At 46.3% G+C, this 20,903-nt stretch overlaps 1 protein-coding gene and 1 long non-coding RNA gene across 4 annotated transcripts in view; one reads left to right on the top strand and one right to left on the bottom strand.

Annotated features, from left to right (window-relative positions):
* The window catches only part of GNAO1 (G protein subunit alpha o1), a 166,858-nt gene that overhangs the window by 10,192 nt on the left and 135,763 nt on the right, over window positions 1-20,903 (bottom strand). The window contains exons 7-8 of one of the 2 annotated variants that reach the window (XM_068955270.1): window positions 13,023-13,176; window positions 237-8,964 (exon numbers count right to left, since the gene is read on the bottom strand). The exons of the other annotated variant lie outside the window; for it this stretch is intronic. Of the exons in view, the coding sequence (XP_068811371.1) occupies window positions 8,777-8,964; window positions 13,023-13,176 (342 nt within the window). The 3' untranslated portion in view covers window positions 237-8,776. Of the gene's footprint in view, window positions 1-236; window positions 8,965-13,022; window positions 13,177-20,903 lie in introns of those variants that run through there. 2 annotated transcript variants of the gene reach the window in all.
* The window catches only part of LOC138068375 (uncharacterized), a 76,257-nt gene that overhangs the window by 7,441 nt on the left and 47,913 nt on the right, over window positions 1-20,903 (top strand). The gene's annotated exons all lie outside the window — the stretch shown is intronic.

The raw sequence follows: 20,903 nt of genomic DNA, 5'->3' as shown, positions 1-20,903 counted from the left end.
ACACTCATATAAAATAAATACCTTTTGGTCGTATGCTTTTCAAATTCCATACCTCCAGGAGAAAGTCGACGTGACACATGACTGACGTCTGTCTGACAGCCAGCCGCTCTGATGCTTGCAGGAGCTATGAAAGCACGTGCACGCATTGTGTATGTCCATGCATGGAGTGAAAGTGCAGTCAACAACAGTTTCAAGACGTTTAACACGCTCAAGGGAGACGCAATAAAAACCCTCTCACACTAGAAAAGAGCTGGCACTTTATTATCATTTCGTAACTAATAAATACATTACCGACAGCCAATAAATTATTACAATAACTAACGTTCTATTAAACCAATGGACAGTCACTCTTCATACAAAATTACAGTTAATACAGTTTGGGCCATCAGACATGCAGGAAAAATGATTCACAGCGAGAAATTGGCACAAGAGAAAAATCATGGCAGACTCCGGCGTTCCTTCGAGAAGAAATCGGTGGCGGAGACACGACAGGGGAGGAGAGCGAGGGTGGGTGGCAGGGGGCCTGCGGCTCACGGGGGCCTGCCGAGAGCGGCTCGCAGTGCAAGTCCCTGTTCCCATATCGAGCCGGAGGGTGAAACGGAGGTGGGGGAACACGGCTGAGCGCAAGTCGGTGGGACCTTGCGCTCAAAGGCCTGGTTGGCAGAGCGGGAGAGCAAAGCATAGCGAGGAGGACGTTAAATTAGGGCATGGACTGTTTAATGGATTAACGACCTGTCTTTAAACAGCCTTATTTGCTTTCAGAACAGACTGGAGGTGTCAGCAGAAGGGGTCAAAGCCGTTTGGGGCGTAGCAGCTGCCCGCGGGCTGGCCCGTGGCCGCGCGGCCAAGCGCCGTGCTGGGACCCAGCCTCGCGTGCTGGCCCCAGGCTGGGGGACGGCTCTGAAAAAGGGGGGAGTCCCAGAAAACGCGAGGGGGTGACGCAGCCCCGGGGGCTAGAGAGGTGACGCCCCTTTTTCTGCCCCGCGTTGCGTGGGGCGCTGGGCCCGGGGGTGGCTGGGGCGCCGACGGGGATAAGCGAAGGCCCGCGTGCTCTCCAGGCTGCCAGTGCTGTCGAGTTGCTCCAGCACTGAACAAGCCGGTTAGTCCCGGGCAATAGCGGAAAACATGTTGTTATCTCCCTATGATCTCTCCCCCCGCAGCAGGGGATTTTGACACAGTCACTTGCCAGCATTACTGGACGGTCAGATTTTGGGCACTGAACTAATTTGCAAAGGCACAGTGTGGGAGAGGGGCCGTGGCAGCAAACACCCAGCTTGCTTCCCTGCCCTCCACCTCCTCCCTCCGGCTCCTTAGTGTGGAGCAGCCGGGAACTGAAATGTGCTTTTCCCTTCTTCCTGCTTCACCTGACTCCCGCAGAGAACTGTGTTGCTTTGCTTCGCTGTGAGATGCTGGTATTTTGCCGGGCTGGCACGAGCCCATCTGGCTGGCCCTGTGCTTTGCACCTCTCCTGGTTTTGGTGCAAGGGCACCATGGCTTTTCTCCGTGCTACCCTGCGCTCATCCCTGTGGAGCTGCTCCCTCTGCCAGGAACTGCTGGGCTATCCAATGTTTCTGTAGTTCCTGACTTTTAGGGGGAGAATTTGCAGGGCAACATTGCAAACTACAGCCCTCTCCTGCTGCAACAGAAGGACCGAACAAATGACCAGCCCTCCCGTGCCCTTGGGTGCCAGTTTTCTCCCCTGCCCTCTGACCTGCTGGGTGTCAGCAGGGAGGTTTCCTTCCTCACCCTGTTATTATCACATCAGCTTTCAAGAGAGGAGCTTGCATGTGTTCACTATACTTTGCAGCACGAATAAAGATCTCCCTGAGGAGTTCACAGGCTGCTGGTTTGGGCACAAGCATTCCTACAAGAAGTCTATTTTCCTAAACATGCTCTCAGTGCAACGTCTTATATAGGTCATGTACCTATATCTGTCAACATTAATTACAGCATATCATTGCAGGAACTCAGAAACTATAATGTACGCTCATGTCTCGGGGCATCGTGGGAGAGTGCTTCTGTCTGCTCTTTCCTCAGCGGAAATGAAATAGTGGCCGGAACATGGCCCGTGCTTTTGGGTAGATTGGACCACGTCTCTGCTTTCTGGTTAGGAAACGCGTTGGGGGTGTGCCAGTCAGGTGGAACTGCGAGAGACAGGTTTGGGTCTCTTTCGAAGCTTGATTCAGGATGACGCTCAGTAGCATTATCCTTGTTGACCTCAACAGTTCCATTGTCCCATCTTTAAAGAGTATTTTAGAAAATTCAGAAGTAGTTGTAGAAACATTGGTTGTAAGCCTGAAGTCATACCTGCCTGGCCTGTGGATGTAGACGTACTAAGCTTCTCTAGTCAGCTTGATTAATGGTCAGCCTTGCTCCCAAGAAGTCAATGACAAATATCTGACTGGCTTCAGTAGGAGGTGTTTTGGCTGCAGAATATTCTGACCCAAATCCCAGGCTAGGTTGCAGGGCTGGTGTGTTTAACTGCATGCACTGCAGAAGTCCCAGCTGGTGATTCCTGCCCTCCTGTGGTTGAGCCCTACACCTTGTCCTGTGCAGAACTGTGGGGAGCACGCTGCACCTGGAGGAACTGCCTGACACTTGAAATTATGTAGTAGAGTTTGGACAAACTAGGATTTTTTGGCAAAAGGACATCTTATTCATGCAACTTAACCTCTCAGTTTGCAAGGAGATTGTATTCCTGGCCTAAAAACAAAGTCTGTTAACTTGCAGGCAAGCAGTGAACTTATGTTACAAGGAGGTTAAAAATGCCAGATAGATTTTAATCTACACAACAGTACAGACTGCTCCCAATAGTACGTTACTACTGTGCTGAATTGTTTCTCTGTAGCAGACTGCAGTTCTCTACTTATTCGTGCATTTTCTGAGATGTGGGTTCACCCTGACTAACTTTAGGCTGCTCAGAAGATTGTAAACTCACTCGCAAGGGATGCAGATGAAGAAAGGCACCTTCTCTGAGACCAGAGGGTGATTCAGCTCTTAAGCTATTAACCTGAGCGAGTAACAGGCTTTCAGTGTCCTTTAAAACAAAATCATATGACTGACGAGACACTATAGCCTTCTCTCATGAGGCTGCTCTCCTCCGGTGGAGGTACTAGGTGGCCAGCTGGGCACTAAGCAGCGTGTGCTGCCGTCAAGCTGAGCTTGGCCCTGCACGTTTACCGCTTCCTGGCAAAGCTAGTGATGTTATTAGCTGAGCCTTGACCAAAAGTGACCACTGTCTGAACCTATCCAGAGAGGTAACGGGAGGAAAACTGGATTAAAGGAAAAGGCTAATTATCATGCACAACTCCAGAGAGAGAGAGATTTATGTGGGAGAGTTCCTCACAGGGAGGTGGTGGAAAGCTACCTGACCCATTCGCTAAACCTGGATCGGACACTGCGCTGGGGAAGAGACAGTAGGGAACAGTCCTGTGCTAGCAGACGGACGGGCCAGATGGCCTCGCGGGTCTTTTATGCTTCCTTGACTCTAGATTGAGCTCCTCAGGCCATAAGCTAAAAGCAAGAGTGTGAACTCTACTTGCTAGAGACAAACTGGCCTTCGAAATATATGGCTATATTTTAATGCGTGCTTTCCTGTTGCCTCTTTATTGCTGGTTCTTGTAAGGAGCCCAGCTCTTACATCTTCCCAAGGAGCAGTACCTCCCTACCTGGGGAGCACGTGCACTCAGGTGCTCGGCAGCACAGCTGCACCATCCTAGAAACTCGTCTACAGATTTCTATGTTTTATTCAAATTGTTCTTCAACTAAGGGAGCTATTTGCGATGTCTGATTTTAGCATCTAACTAATACACCTCATTAAAGAGTTTCCTCTCCAGAGGCCATTCAGCGCTCTGGGAATACCTCGCAGGGTATTCCACTTAACCCGGACCTCCCCCAACTTGGAGGCTCTTTTTATGGAAAAGACACTGCTGAGCTAATTGCATATTTCCCTAGATTCGGGGCTACGATCTCAGCAGATGTAAACTGGCATAGCTTTTATGTCTCACGGATCCAGGCATCTGAGAGAGATTGCAGATGTGGCAAGTGGAGGGCTTTTTTTCTGCTTTCTTTCTGCTGCTGTCTGAAGCTCATCGTGAGCTGTTAATGCTGCTTTTAGCGTGATGCCCCTTGGATGCTGCTTTTGAACTAGTGATTTGAGTCATTAAGAAAACTCTGTATCTCTCAAGCAATTGGCAGGCTTTCTGAAAAAGGTGCAAATTTCCACACTAGCTTTGAAGGGCAGCAAGATGTATATGTAGCTCTTTTAAATGCGTGAAGCATCGTGCTTTTAAAATACATGGCCCATGCCCCAGCATAATTTCTGTTGCAACGGTACCAGTTGTGATATCCCTGCTACATGGTGACTCCGCATTAAAAACAATTCTGGGGCCTGGGGTTTTGGATTTGGAGCATTGCAATTTCACAGCGCAAAGGGATATTAAGATGCCTTTTGAAAGGGTGGGATGCACTTCAAGGTTTTCTTTCTAGGCAATTCCTGCGATGATTGCCATTATTTAGGAATAAGAAAAAGCACTGGACAAAAATATTGTCTGCAAAAGGCATATCTGCCAGAAAAGACCTGGGAGGAATGCTGCAGGATTCCAGAGATGAGTAATACTTTGGCAGGCTTTCTGGAGACAAAAGATCTATACAAGGCCATCAAGTGGGAAAAATAATAGTGTTTAACGCTCAAAGCATGTCATCTTTCAAATGCTGTTTCAAACCTTTGTCAGTTAATCCTCAAGACACTTACTTGAGGGAGGGAATGTCATCAGCGGCAGCTGAAATGAAGCTTTAGACGTACAATATGCCAAGGAAAATGAAAAAAAAAAGGCTCAGTATGTCAAAATTTCCTCCTCTTGTCTCCCTTTTATCCCTGAGGAGCACCAGGCATTGATTATAACCAATTTCTCCCTAGGAAGCTGAAGCAGAGGAGCCAGGGAATCTGGCAAAACTGCAGGAGGGCAGGGGAGGGACAGGGGTTTAGACCTCCCAGCCCACATTTCTGAGCTCAGGTTACCTAAATCCAGCTCAGCGAATGCTAGAATTGCACAGTGCCGCGACTGGTAAGACAGCTGCATTTAGAAGAGTTTGCGTCTGAGTTAATTTAAACTTACTTCACCAAAAGATTCCTATGTGCTCTATACGGGAAACTCCTTAAGTCTTGGCTTGGCACTACCTTCACTGGGAACAGTGTCTGTTACTTGTTAAATAGAATAAAATTTCCCCCACAGCAAGGGGTGGAAATATAAAAATCTCAAAACTTTTAGTGCCTAATGCGACCGATCGAATTATTTTGGTAGAGGTTAGTAAAGACCTGCTTTGCTGCCAGAGTAAGTCTTTAGTGCTCTACAGTGTGCAGGTTTGGTATTTCATTTCGGATCTAGTAGCTACATGTAGATTGTGTCTCAAATGCAGCATTCAGCTTTTTAGCCCAGTCAGTGCAACTGTACATCATCCAAAAGCTGTGTGTCATCAGTGACACCAGTTTCCCTGTGCCTGCCCGGACACAAGGCCAGACTCCAGCACTCTCTTTCTTGTTGTTCTGGATCACTCCAGCTAATGTTCTGGCTCTTTCTGGGGCAGAAGCACCACCCAATTGCCATTTTTCATTTGCTTGAATAGCAAAGCAATTAATTGCTTTGCAATTAATTAATCACGTTAATTAGATAGCTTCAGACAGCAGCACAACTTTCATCTGGAGTAAAACAACCTCTGAAGTCAGCGGAGGACGTGCAAAAAGAAAGCTTGGTTTGGGGTTGAGTGGAAATTGGGGGCGGAGATCTGAGTCATGTGGATCTCTTTTTTTTATATTACCTATTTATGCAATCTCCTAAATGCCTTTTCCTCCAAAAAAACCTGATTGTTGCATTTTACTGTCATTCCCTTGACTTTAGTCTTGGCACGCATATAAATCTTTTCAAGGTTGGGGCATGCAGCTGGTACTTTCTAAGGAGCCAAAGAGAATTAGGCACATGCTTCCTATAGACTTTGAAAATCCTAAGCTAAAACAACTATGTTTATGTGCAGAGGCCTTGTGTTTATTATTCCTTTGGTTTAGAGTTGCACAGCAGAGTGTGCTGGCTTTAGGGGAGCTGAGAGAGGTGCTGGGACCTGGGAACCAAGATGTGCAGAGAGCATGTAGGAACCTGTGGTTTAAGGAGGAGCAAGGGGCTCCTAGCTTTGCTGCTAGCCAGCTCGCCATGGAAGCTGGCTGTCGGAGGTATTTTAAGGCTGAAATGGTGAAGAAGAAAGGTGGTTTACTCCCTTCTGCCCGAGCAGGGTGAGGCAGAGAGACTTGGTGTTATTGCTGTTAGCGTCCAGCAGAGCAGCAGTGAGTCCTGACTGTACAATACTAAATACTGTTTTATAATTTAGCACTATTTAGGGGATTATTAACACAGCTATAAACCATGCTGGGCAGCGATCAGGTTAGCTGGGTAACAGCCACCTTGGTTTTCCTCTGAAAGCAGTGCCCTGTTTGTCCCGGGGTGCTCCCGACCTGTTGGGTTGTCCCAGACATCCCACAAGCGCTTTACCTGGCAGATCCAAACCAATAGGAAGGCTCCTCCGGCCTCCCGTGGGCCCTTCTCTTCCCATCTCCTCTTCCTCTCTGCTGCCTCAACCTGCCTCGTCTCCCTTCTGCAATTTCTGTCCCAAACTGCTCCCTGAAACTTCCCCCCTCCGGTCCTCTCCATCCCTTCCCACCATGCCTCTTCCTTTCACTGACTCTCGTCCACCGAAGCTCGCCTGGCCCCTTGCCTTTGTGCTGTGTTGCTTTGGCCTGCTCTCATGTTACCTTTCCTCGATGAACACAGTAAGAAAACAGAGATATTCACCCTCTCGGACATGCCACTGGAGAAAACTTCAGCCTTGTGAGATCTAGAAGAAACCGCTAGCCCAGGAGAGGACGCTCGTGGCTGTCCTGGAAAAAGGCTCACACCATCCAGGATCAGGAACTTCAAGAAACACAGTAAAGAGGGAGGGATCAGCGGGTGCCTGTCTGCTCCCCTGGTGCCAGCCAGAGTGAGACCTGGAGGTGTCTGTCTCCTGCAACCACCAAACAAGCTTTTGAGACGGAGTCTTACAGGCTCCTTCACTTTCTTGGTTGCAGCAGGGGAACTCCTGACTGTTCACACTCCCTCTCTGCCTTTGCGCAGAGCTATCCCTGACCCACGGGCACTCGGTGCTCTTGGGGACAACGAGCTGTTGATGGCCATAGGCACCCTAGCCCATCCTGAATCAGCCTTGTTTGTCCTTCCTCTGTGCCTAGGCGTTTTGTTCTGCTGGGTGTTACCCTTGCCCTTTCCACACCTTTCCCTCCCACCATTTCTTCCATCCCTTTCTTCCTTGCACTTTTCCTTCCTACTCCAGCACTTGGATCAAATCAGTTCCCTGAGCGTTCCCTTTCCATTAAATGGCCATAGTACAAACCATCCTTGTTTTAGATACTGGTAAAGAAATGACCTGACTGGAGACACTAAACCTAGTGTCATCTCCTCTGACTGCACAGCTGAGAGACAATGCAGGCAAGTGGTATGTCTCTGGTTGGGCTGAGGACACTGGGAGTGCGGGTTTATATAGGCATTTAGATGGCCAAGATGCAAGTAAGAGCTGAGCAGCTCCTAAGTGCCCTGCTGTCACTGAAGCTTGGCAAGGTTTCCAAAACCACCCTTCTGCACTTTCAGCAATGAAACATCCAACTCTGGCTGCTAGAGGACAAGGCTAAACATTTCTGGTGCACTCAACCATCTCAAGAGCTGAAGTTTGGAAAGAGATGCTACGGGTCTGCAGGAGCATCAACCCCCGGGGCGGCACGGCCGCTCTCAGTCTCACAGCCTGTGACGCACCAAGGGATCGTGGCGCTGCCCAGCGGCAGGCGGGCCAGCCCTGCTGCTGAGGTCTTGTCACGCTGGAGGGGTTAAAACGAAGCTCTCGTGACCACCCCACTCAGTGCTGTAGGTCTGTGGGATCAAGTCAGGGGCATAAAGGCAGACTTGAGTAAGAAATGGGTTACTGAAAACACTAGATGTACTTTAACGTTAATTTTGGAAACTTGAGGTAAAACTGTTATTGGTAATGAATGCTTTTAGATAACGCTTAGTAGATTTTGTTACTGTATCCATCTTACTTAGAGACACCAGCAAAACTCGATATGGCTGTTTTACTTGTTCAAATAGCTGTCTGAAAAAAAGGATTATATACAAATCCAGGCTGCTGTGGCTGTGTTCAACACCGACCCCTCCAGCTTTGGGATAGGAACTGGAGCCATAAGGTACCCTCAAAATGATTCTGTTTGCCTAGTACTTCCAAAAGGAATAGTATTAAAAAAAAAAAAAAGATAAATAATAGGATTTAAAAATATCTCCTAATTTTAAGGAAAAAAAGTTTCTGTTCCAAACTACACTGTTGCTGACAAATATTTTAAGGCTTTGAATTTTTCGTCTTTTATAAATGAAATATTTTTGTTTTTTGGCAACTGAAATGCACTTTGTGGGAACTGCATTAGCTCCCTCTACAGCACTGTGAACTGGCTGCCTTCTGGGAACGGAGGAGTAGAAAGAGACAGCACGGGAATGAACAACCCCCTCCCCCCCAAAAAAAGGGCCCAGGGGAAAGCAGAACTTGCTGCAAAGGCTTCTGGGGCAGAAAGGGGGATTTATGCCTTTCTTCTTCATCATCTTCTGAGGAGGAAAAAAAGAAAGAAAGAGAACCTGTCCACGGGACCAGAGGGTGTTCCTGGAGTGTGTGAGGAGAGGAGGGAGATGAGCGGGGCTCAGTAGAGTCCGCAGCCCCGCAGGTTGTTGGCGATGATGACATCCGTGACGGCGTCAAACACGAACTGGATGTTGTTGGTGTCAGTGGCGCAGGTGATGTGTGTGTAGATCTCCTTGTTGGGGGACTTGTTCTTGCTCTCATACTGAGCCTGGATGTAAGCCACTGCCTCAGTGAAAGAGTTTGGGCCTACAAGACAGCCAAGGGGAAAGGAGAAAGCCTGTTAAAGTAGGATGTGAAGCAGCATCTATTAAAGCTAACTTTTGCCTCTCTGAAATTTGGATCAACTTTCAGCTTTTGATGGAAAAGTTGAGCTGAAGTGCTCAGGAATTCAAGGCTGTAGTTGGTAACTGTGCCTTCCCTTCCCTTCCCTGAATTGCTAAGAGAAAAGGACATGAAAAGATCGAGCCTGTGTGACAAAGAGAAGACGTTGTTCAAAGAAATGCTTACACAAAATGTCCCTCTTTTCCATGAATTAATATTGCGGTACCCTTTGCTAGGGCTGTGGCTAAGGAGTTTCTAGGTTCGATGCATATAAATGTCTGAGCCAAACCTTATCTCTGAGCCAAACCTTATCTCTTGCACACATTGTGTTTTTTGTTAAAAGAGCTTAACAGCAGTCATGCAAAAGAGAAAACTGTCCTTTGGCCAGTCGTGAAATTAGTTAACACACATGGCTTCACTTGGGCAAGTGTCTAGATCTACTAAACTTAATTTCTTGCCCTGAACTGGAGTGCAGCCATATGGTATTGCTGTGTACTGCTACATGCCAGTTACCCCGACCCCCAGAAGGGTCTGCATTTTTAAAGCCACTAATGGTTTTGGATCCCTCTCCCTGGATGGTGCTCTATCAATGGGAGATATTCTTATATGCCACAGAGAAGGTCTACTTGCAGTTGAGATTTGCTGTAGCTAAAGCTGTTGATTTGGCAAAGCACTTGCAGTCACTTGTACATCCATTACTGTTTGAAAAAGCAACTTCATGAAGACTATGCAACTAGAATGCACTTGACATAAGACAATTTAGCACAATGTTTCCTGGGGGTATGCTGTCACACTAAGAGCTGTGTAAAGAGCGCGAGAATAGATCCACTCACTGTGCATAAATAAGAGGGTATTTTATGAAAGGAGACTTGGTTGTTCAAAGAGGATTTAGATCCTAGATTCCTTCTGAGGGAGCGGGTGATCACTAGTTCCAGCTCTGTTTAAAATGTGCCCTGGATTCTGCTGCTGCTTTGCTGAGTTTTGTGGATTAGTTAAAAACATGAGTGAATTAAGGAGATGGAAATGGTCAGTGCTCCAGCATAAAGAAAGCACATTTGTGGATGCAGTCTTCTAATAATTCTCTGTCAGTCAGCAAAACTAAAGGACATCTGAAACTTCATTTTATTAAAAGCTTTTTGTGTAACCAACATTTGATGTTAAAAGTCCTCTATTTGATTTATAGGCTTTCATCAAATACTTCTTTTTAACTCCAGGGCAACTTTAATGCTGCTTTTTCACAATGCCACAAGGCTGACTGTAGGTGTTTCCTTGGTGCCTGCTTTCCATCGTATGTGCAAGGCAAACTGAAGGCTTGATCCTCCGAGCTTTTTCTCCTTTGCGTTTCCTTCACTGCAAAACAGCTATGTTCAGCAAAGCATGCGGGAGCAAGCTGAAGTGTGTGCTTGGGTCTAAAGTCGAGGCTTGAAGTTAGCATGTGCTAATTTTGAACTTTACCAGCACTGCTGAACACCAGCGTTCAGGTGAGATACTCAGCTGCATCCTTCACCTCCGATTCAACTCCCTGTTAAATCAGCAGAAAGACTTTCAGTGCTATAGTGGGCAACAGATCAGGATCCAGTGGTGTGCTATGAAACACAGATGGGATAACCCGGCAGCTCAGGTCTCTCTTCTTCCTAAACAGGAATGCTGCTGGGGCATTATTTCTGTCTTCACTGGCTGCTCTGTGCCCTATCCCTGTCCTCCCCGGCAGTAGGACTTCTCGGTGCCGTCCTGGTGTCGCAAGGCAGCCTCGCCTCCAAGGGGGTCTCTCCCCATTCACGGGAATTTGAGACTGAATAGGAGGAGTATTTCCACTCTCTTCTGATTGCCCACATGCGGATTTTGTAAGGGAAAAGAGGTCTGCAGGTGATCCCTTATATTTTGATAATTCTCAGCTTTCAGAATGGCATTTGGAAGGTTAGTGGCATTTAGAGCATGCTTAGGGCACTCTGAGTTGTAGGGAAGGCTGGTTTGGTTCCTAGCCTGGAGTGGAAGTGCCAAAACCAACTTTAAGCTATATTTGTTTTCCTCTGCTTAGTCAGCGAAGCGCTTGGCTATGTATATATGAGGGTCTGCCTTCCCTGGTGAACTCATTTCTTGGAGTGGGATACTTTGGGAATGAAAAGTTATATCTAAAACTCAATTCCTTGTCATTCTAGTCTCTCTGCCATCAAAAATACATCAGAATATTATTTCAGAGTGGGATTACTGGGAGACTCCAGTGAAGATATTAACAAAATCAGGTCTACAGAATGTGATCTGTAAGGAAAGAGTGAAAGATGCATGTTTGTTTCATTGAGAAAAAGGAAAAAGGAAGAGGGTATGATAACAATCTTCCAGTATATAAGAGCACTGCTTTGAAGAAGATGGTGATTACCTGCCCTACAAGCCTTCCAGAAGAGGGCAAGCAGCAATCTAACTTGCAAGCAGAAAAAATTGGGGTTAGCATTACTGTGAGCTTTCTACTGTAAAGACTGTGAAATTTCCATTATTAAGATATTTTTAGGCAAACATGTCAAGAATATTTTGGTTCTGTTTGGACCAAGGGGATGAGTAGATGGCTGAAATGTGCTGGTAGTGACAACCATCCAAACCTTCTCCGGAGTGGAAGCCTGCAGATGGTCAGCTGAATTCAGCCAGAGTCATTCAGCTCCATGTTCAGTTACCGTTCAGCCCAAAGGAGCAATGATGGATTGCTCTTGCCTATTCACAGTGAAAATCAAGTCCTCAGAGATAGGAAGCTCTGGTTAATAATTTGTTGGCCTGCCCAGAAATGTGACATTCTTGGTACTCCTGGTTCACAACTATGTTTCCTGACAAAGAGATCTGCTTCTCTGTCTGTCAGCTTGATTCATCTGGATGTCTCCAGTGAGCTTAAATAATTCATGATGATAAAAGTTTATTTTTATGCTGTCTCCGAATGGTAATGAGGGTTTGTGGAAGACGATGAGATATAGTGGGAAGCAGCAGGGTGCAGCTGCAGACTTTGCATGGGTGATGTATTCCGATCATTAGCAGGTCAGATGCCAGGCAACCAGCACGAATGAGGACTTCTTGAGTGCTGCCCTGTTGCAGAGCCTCTGCTTTGATCTTCAAGTATCATTATAGCCGTGCTTCCTTCTCCCCAACGAAATTCAGGGCATGGCTGTGCTGTGTCTGCATGGGGTAGATGTCAGTGCAGTGCCCCCTCTTTCAATAACAGCCAGAGAGAATGAAAGCAGGGGCCTCCTGAACTAACGTGATGAACTCCTTACAGCTTGAGCTGAAGAAGCCAGGTTTGATGGCGTGTGTGGTTGTGACAGCCTACCTGGTCTGTGGGACCCGCTGTATGCTTGCTGGGAGGGCTGTGCCCGCAGCCTCTCAGTGTGCGACAGGCGTGTAGCGTGCCGGGGGATAGCAATCCTTGTCGTGGGCAGGGAAGGCGATGTGTTACGGGACAGCAAAACCTAGTCTGTGGCCAGCTAAACAAACCTGGTGCCCTCTACCCACTTCGTCTCCCAGACACCAATGACCCGTTGGTAACGGTTAAGCTCACTGTCTTTCCGAAAGACCTGCCAGAGGGGCCATACTCCTGTGTGACACTGGCGTTATTTACTCACAAGCAATGCTACTTCTGCCAAACTGTGCCTGCCCTGAGGCTGTAACACAGCCTGTGATGCCAGCCCCAAGTCTGCAGGTGATGGCTTCATGTCAAAGCCACCAGTGAGGCCGAGTTCAGGTGCCCTGAATAGCAGTACCTGCAAAGAACTTGCATTTAAGTCATCCTCATACTTTGTGGGCCACTAAACAGCCACCGGGGTGATCCTATAGCATTTATTGAAATAAAACTTGCAGTGAAGCCAATGGGAGCTCTAGCTATGTCTCCAGAAGTCTTTAGCCTCTTTGCCTGCAATACTTGACCGTGACAGCCTGGACAGGAGATGCTCTGAGCAGCCAACTGATCCCTTTGCTATGCATTCCTGTACACATGGCTTTCTCATTACCTGTATACTCAGGAAAGCAGATAGTCAGTGGCGATTTCTTAATTTTCTCCTCAAATATGTCCTTCTTGTTTAGAAAGAGGATGATAGATGTATCTGTGAACCATTTGTTGTTGCAGATGCTGTCAAACAGTTTCAGTGATTCGTGCATGCGGTTCTGCAATAGAAAGGAGAGAACACGTCAGACCAGAGACAGTGACTCTGTGATGTTCAACATGTAGGGAAATCTAAAAAAAACTAAAATAAGAAGGAAAACAACAAAAAAACCCTACAATATACATAATAAATTTATGTATACATACAGCTGAACATATATGTACACAGATGCAATCCCTACAACATTTGACATACAGTTAGTAACTTAAGGGCATTTAACTATACAGAGCTGTTTTGATTTTGCACAGCATATAATTTGCAGGATCCCAGCTCATATAAATCATCATGCACCATGCATGGATGGGAAGTTATTTTGCCCTTTGGTCAGAACTAGCGTTGGTGTTGCTCATGCAGATTTTCTAAAAAGTTGTCTTTTTTTTTTTTTTAACTTTCTCAAGTGTGTGTATCGCACAATTGATTGGATACATTAACCAAGGACTGGTAGATCCTTGAATTAATACAGAGTTGGAAGCAGACATCAAGGTGACATAATTTTGGAAATGACCTTGCCGTGACCTTTGTGTGGTTTTGTTATTTTGTTTAGTGTTGTTGTCTGCTGTTGGGCTTTTAATTTTTTTAATTTTTTTTTTTAGTGTGGTTTTCTTTGAAGACGGCTCAACAAAAAGTGTCTGGCAGAGAGGGAAAAAAGTGAAAAAGGAAGAGGAAAAACTGTTAAAAAAAAAAAAGTAACTCAGGGCATCTAAGAATAACCAGACTACAAGTCAGCCAGCTACCATCGATGTTAGCTCATGCCTCGCAGAAGAATATTAGCTACTTGCCAGTAGAAGAGCCATAAGTCCAAACACACACACAGCAAGAAGTCAGCTTTTTGGTTATAGGTCATGCAAAAAACGACACAGGAAAGGAGAGAGATAAAAGGAATGAAAATGGGACTAGTTAGAAAGTTGCAAAGTCCGCCACATGGTTTCATGGTGGTGGAAAGAGCTCACGGCAAAGTCAACCAATTGTCATGTTCCCTGCTGCTTTCAACTCTTAAATCGGTTTTCATTTTGTTTTTTTCTCGGTTCAAGAGACGCTTCATACCTGCCAAATTTGGTGGGTCTCTCAAATGCTCATTTTTTGGCCTTTGTTTGGCTAGATAAGGTCAGACGGCCGAGGAAAAGTTGTGAAGGTGCTGAAGCTTGGTGATGTTTGGCGCGAGAGGCCGAAGCCGGAGTGCGCGCGCCGGTCCCGTGGCCATCTCTCAACCAGGAACGGGATAGCAGAGAGAGCAGGCGTAGTGAGGACGAAGCACACCCAAGAGTCATGGGGTTATCAAAGGCAAATCGGGTTACAGACCAAACTGCTTCCTTGGCTTTTCCCAGTGGCATCTCCTTGGGACAGCACTGCCCAAACCCGCTAATGCACATACAAGACTAACAGATGTTACAACGAGCACAGGAGATACTCTAGAGAGAGCAAGGCTGCCGAGTCCCATCGCGAAGTCCTTGGTGGGGCGGGTGCAGCGCAGCCCACCCACTTTTGGAAATTCAGAGCGGTGCAGAGCAGCAGCGGGGAGCTCCTCTAGCTGCCGCACAGCTCGCACCCCTCTCCTGCTCCGTTTCACACATGTGCACGGACAGCATCATTGAGCCCAGTGTTTTATTGATTAACACTTTCCTTGTCATTGATAGACTTTAGCTGCTGCTGAACGTTTTACTTAGATAAAAGTGGCTCCAAGGATGAAGGACACATCCAGTCAGACCTAGAGTGAAAGAGGACGCAAGCCGTCTGCCATACCATATAGCACACACTTTGCTTACGTGAAACAAATGCGCTTCTCTCTGCCATGTATTGTAACGATACCCAGGGAAGACGTGATTATGTACAAATATAAAAATGCATTTATTTATTGGGTCTTGTTAGTTGTCCCAGGCTCTGAAGACACTGGAAAGAAGGTGTCTTAATGTTTCAGCTTTAGCCTGCAAGGAAAATTCAGTATGCTTCTGAATACCTGTAAATGTTTTCTTGACCAGTGACAGGGTAGGGCTATTGCTCACGGGCAGTTCACCATAGCGCAGAACAAGCCACCAGCATATATGGACACCTCACGTTTGTGTGATATTTTTCTGCTAACTCATTTTATACTGGCTAGTGTAGAAGCTGCAGAGTAATGCTCCTCTTTGCAACCTGTGGCATCAAAATTGTTACTGTATGGACACCTGGAAAGATTTTATATAGGTGAGCTTGGGCCACCCAAAGCCCTTTGGGGGGAGAAGAGAAGAAAGTGAAGGATGGTCAGGGGAACAGAAAGCAAATATAATTAACTAGTTTTAAGCAGGGTCCCTCACAGAACATTTTTTGGGACATCTTTATCATCCTTATTGAGGATTTAAAACCAAAGCACGGAGAAAGGCGCGAACAGTACTCATGGTTTAAACTGATACCTTATGTGCAGCGATCTTGGGATGTTACAGTACTTACCACGCTCCACCTTGGCAGCATCGTAACGCGGCTAAACAGTCTGAGCGGGGCAATCAGCAGTGTACAACAACACCGTGTTACGTATGAAGCATGACGGGTGCCATCGGTATTGGCTTAGACATAGGAGCTGAGGCTTTCTCCCAAGATGGGCTTTGCAGTTAGGTGAAGTGTATTTCCCTACAGCAGCAAGACTGTTTAAGGATCCTACAGAAATCCATCTGCTTCTTTTAGTTTGATTAATTTGCATTAATACCTGCTAGGAAATGACAGTGTTTTCCCAGAGGCTCTTAGCGTTCAGTCTTAATCAGAATATACACACAGCAGAAACCAATACTGTAGAAAATGACATCTACACTAAAAATCTTCTATTCCTTTCAAATTCCAGCAGAAAGTTTTGACGTTTTGAAAGGTTCCCTGACCTGGCTTTCTGGTCTGTATATGATGATTTTTTTCACCAGCTCTGCCAATTAGCTGAGTAAATATAACCACTGCTCTGCTATCTCTTCCATATTGTTGCCTGGGAAAGATTTTGGTCTTAAAACCCACCTCTTTCTTCCCTGTCACTAAGAAGAAAGTATTATTCAAGAGCAAGGACCTCTCTTCCCTCTAACAGAGGTGCAAAATTAAATCTAGGTTAGTGAGAAACCTACGGTGGGAAAACGTGGTGAAATCACATGGAGCAGAGCAGCTCTGCCAGTCACACAAGCGGTGCCGGCATGGGCTAAAAGCAGTGATGCCTCGCTGTCTCCCACCTTCATTTCCCTTTCCAAGAGTTAATCATTCAACAGACTTCTGTAGGAGACCTCCGACACCTCAGACAGGTCCTGCCTGAGACGGGACAGTGTTTGCCTGCTCTGGAGGGGCAGGCAGTGTCCAGGATAGGTGCTGCCTCATTTTAAAGGACAGGCTGCTGCTAAAGGAGGGATGAGGAGAGGTTAAAGCCCCTAAATAAACCCCCTCCTACCACTAAATCCAAGGTGAAATGAAGCTTGTGATCCCTTTGGTGATCCCTTTGGTCTTCTAAAGCTTCCCCAGGCTTCCCTAGGGCTTCTCTCAGGAGCACCCTTGCTCCTATGATTGAGCAGATGTGCCTGCTCTGCTAGGAGGCATTGAAGGTATTTTCCCTGAAGCATGTTCTGTCCTGTTTCCCTGATCACACTTTTCCATGGAAGCATTTCCCTCTTGTCATGTTGCAGAAGGTGGAAGAGAAACCCTCCAGCCTTTCCTATCCTTTTTCCCCACTCGTGGTCCTGCAGCACTGTCTTTTATCACATCGTGTCCTGCAGGCCTGGAGGGGTGGAACCTTTCAGAGCCTCTTGGTGCTGCTCAGGATGTCCCAGAGTTGTAGGAGAGGGATGGTGCCTTCCTGTTGGCTGGGCACACTGCTCCCGCACTAGCTTCTTGAACGCTTATTTTGGAGTTACTAAGCATGTTACGATGGATTAGGTAATAGGCATTAAATGCAACTCTGTTTTATACCTTTCCCATATAAATTATTTCATCTGCATTTCATCTGCTTTTGGATCCCTTGTACTGCTTTTGTTTCACTTGATTTTGGGTCTATCAGTAATTTACTAAAAGAAGGGCTCTGGAAACATTGGCTTCTTAATGTCACCTCCTATTTCAAAAATCGGTATTTTGAATCTATGCACCTACATATGCTTTAGACTCCAACATGGAAAGCAGTCACACCAGCCATGTTTCAGAGGGAAAACCACTTGCCCATAAAAATTAGAAGTCCAGTTATCTTTTCCTACACAGCACAAGAGGCACAGAATTGCTTATAGCTGATTTCAGATGTCATTGCAAAAATATGTTTGTGTCTCTTTGATGTGAGGGGCAAACAGCTTTCTACTGAGCACAAGGGAGAACGGATGCTAGAGTCAAGATTCTGCCCAGGCAGTAATACACCCATAAAAAACATCTTTTTTCACCAGAGCATATGATGAGACCTGGTTATTTCTGCAGCGTACAATTGATGCAATCATTTTTGCTTTCCTTTGCAATTAAGTGCTAACTGTCATGCAAACTACAAGGACATGGACCATTATTGTAACCACAGAAACTCCTTATTCTCCCTCTGGTTATGTTTCCTAAGATGCCAAGGCCACTTCCACATGCTTTTGTCACTCCTATGGAAATTTCTGAGTGCTGCAATTCAATTTTCATTGCCCAGTGATAGCAGAGAGAGCACGCTAACCAGGTCATGCAATGAAATACGAACTAACAGTCCAACACTAATGCATATCGAGGGTCAACAGCACAATGCCTTCAGCTTGCTATATGTTCAGGAATAAGGACATCAACAATACCTCCATATCTTGGCTAGATACGGATGACCTAAATATCTTAGTTTCAGAGGCAGCAAAATGCAGCATGAATGTCTCCCTCTCTTGGCCTGGCTCCTTTGCACTTGTGAGGAAAAAACAAAGAGGACAATCTGAGATCCCATGATAGATCCTGTGCCGTTGCTGTCTTTAAAACATTTAGAAGGAACAATGCAAATCTGCCTTTGGTAATCCTCTTCTCCAGTTGTACTGAGTAATGACTAATGTCCTTCTCTCTTCCCTGGTTACAGATCTGAAAATATCTTCTCTTATGACCTCCTATAACCTCATCTTATGAAACATAAAAATAAGTCACAAAACTGCCACAGTAAGACAAAATAGCTTTGTTAGGCAAAAGCATCTATTGAGTTGTTTGGGCAGTTAAAGCAGGACATTTCCACCGTGCGCAAACACTCTGCACTGCTGCACAGCAGAGTGCCCCATGAGTCTTTGTGGTGGACTAGGCAAAGGTGGATGCCTAGACATCATCATATCATCTACATGACCTATCACACTTTGGAGACAGCGTCTTGTGTGTTGCATGGGGTGGGGGCAGAATATGTAATTTTGCCTTGTGAGCTCTGGCTGTGGGCTGTATTGGGCAGCAATGGGAATGCTGAAGGCACTGCTTAAGTTTCTTTCTACGTTTCCTTCTCTTCCCCTGCGAGCTGGGCACACACAGCACCCTCAGCCAGGCCTTGGGGCACAATCCTGCAGGAGAGAGGTTTCAGATCTGCTGACAGTATTGCAGGAGGCTGTTTGGGGCAATGTGGGAGGCTGGATTCAAAACGACTAGGTGTTTCTATGCAAAGCGTGATCTTTATGGGCATATGGGCCTAGAAAGTTTCACTTCAGTTTATTCACGTCTTTCTGATTTGGACATAGGGAAGTGCTTGCTTTCTTCTACTCCTGTGGTGTTGCTATTTGTGGCAAGGTACTGGAGAGAATAGACGTCCCTTATAAAAGAATATCTGGCCTTACCGAGTGCGGGCTTTGCACACAAGAGCCCTTTTTTGGATCCTGCAGGAGAATGGGTGCTGAATTTTTAAAAATAGTGCACTATATCGTGAAAAAGCTTTAGGAGCTTGCAGCTGTGCTTTATTCTAAGGGAAGGGGCAGATCAGTGTTTGTTTCACCCAGCCTTGTTTAACCAGCTCTTTGCTCATTCCTGTTTGAAAAGGTTCACAGTAAAGCTGGTTCGTGAGCTTATTTCAGTGTGACAAGCTGGCGCTGCAGCTATACTGCTCCCAATGCCCTGGCATTAACCTGAGCTTAGCAAGGAGAGCCCCTGCTCTGTATTAAAGGCTGATTGTATTTGAACTGCAGTTTCATCCTCCTCAAGTGCAGTTTGACTTAGAGAAGTGTCAAATGCCATGGTGAAATCCTGTGATTATTGTCAACAGGGCGCTGAAGTCACGAGGAAAAGCTGTTCTCTCTAAACACTAGCTTTGCAAGCGTTTCTTGGGAATCCGGCACGTAGTGAGGCTCTTTCCATCTCGTGGATTCATGCCAGCAATAAAAGCTCTACAAGTCTTTTCATACCCACAGAGACATCTGTGCAGCCCCCAAACCTTCAGTGGCTTAATAAAGCTGGAAGTGCCTGGAACGTAGTAAGCATTTCTATAGAAAATGAAGAGAGAGGAACAGAATCTAGCTTACTCTCTTAGCTGCCTCGTCTTTGTGCTTTACAAGTGAGAAGCAATAAAAGCTGATTTACGTCATTAAAGCCAGCAGATGTGACTGATACACACAGACGGCAAATCAGCTGACTAAAGAGATGCTGCTTTTCCTGCTAGTTTTTTGGAGAGGAACCATATTATCGGGGAGGACGCTGAATGATAGGGGGTTAAGTTGGCAGAGGACTGAGAGTCTGTGGGCGCTGTGTTTTCCACCTGCCATTTGTGTTGGGGATATAATAGGGCAGACAAGCTCCGACACTGTCATTTTTCTTATTTGCATTGGCCTGGCTCAAGGCTGTTTATTTGGGTTAGGTGGGGGCGTCCTGCAGGCCTGGCGGTGTTCGCGCCGAATCCTCTCCTCTCCCCAAGCGATGATGGAATGTGTAAATGAACAGCATCTGCCTCTGCCCTCCTGTTGCTCAGCATCCCCAGAAATGCATTGCGAAAAGGGATTGAAATAGCAATCAAATGTCAGTGCTGCGCCAGATAAGTACAAGCAAGCCTGCTTTCCTGACATAAAAGCAAAGGTGGAGTTACACAAAGCCAGGTTTCTGTCGTGGGGCTTTTCAGAGAGGAGTCTGAACCTGCTCCCTGTTAAGTCGTATTATTGTGTCAGGGTGGTACTGGCTGTCAGGGTGGTACTGGGGGATGGTCTTCATGGTTTCATGATATGGGTGAGTGTCACAGCTCAAGTTATATGTAAAGAGTGCCTTGTTCTCTGCTCAGACCACTGGACTCTCACTCACAGCCCCTTGGGTCTGCGCACTCCCTGCCTATTCTTCTTTATATCCGGGGTGTTTTTCCCCTATCTGGATGCAGAGCTGGATGGCATCGAGTTAATGGCTGGCTTTTTCAAATCACATCAGGAGATTTTGGTTCCTCCCCAGTGAATCCTACAGGACTGGACATCCTTGAATAGGTGAGGGCCAGGGTCACAGGGAGCTAAAAACTGAGGATTATAAATAAATAAATAAAGATGAGAGGCGTAGGGTGCCTCGGTTGGTCTCTTTAGCTATTTGGAAGGATACAGTTGTGATATTAATAACATCCTGAATTTTGGCATCAGTAATGACCTAAACAAACAGGTGACTTCATCACATAGTTAGACGGAGCTCAGAAACCTGGGTTAGAAGAGGCAAGAAACCATAGCCCCACCAGTCCCTTTGGGAGGAGACAGCTGACAACTAATAGCAAACATTCCCTTGATTCCTTCTTCATCAACAGCTTTCTGCAAGTCCAGCATCTTTACAAGCAGGACAATGAAGGCAAGGGCCTCACACGCAATCAGTGGACAGGAG

The sequence above is a fragment of the Struthio camelus genome, chromosome 10 (assembly GCF_040807025.1).
Source record: "Struthio camelus isolate bStrCam1 chromosome 10, bStrCam1.hap1, whole genome shotgun sequence".
Lineage (NCBI taxonomy): Eukaryota > Metazoa > Chordata > Aves > Struthioniformes > Struthionidae > Struthio > Struthio camelus.
Note: the sequence above shows the minus strand (reverse complement) of the source record. Positions and strands in the feature narration are given on the sequence as shown.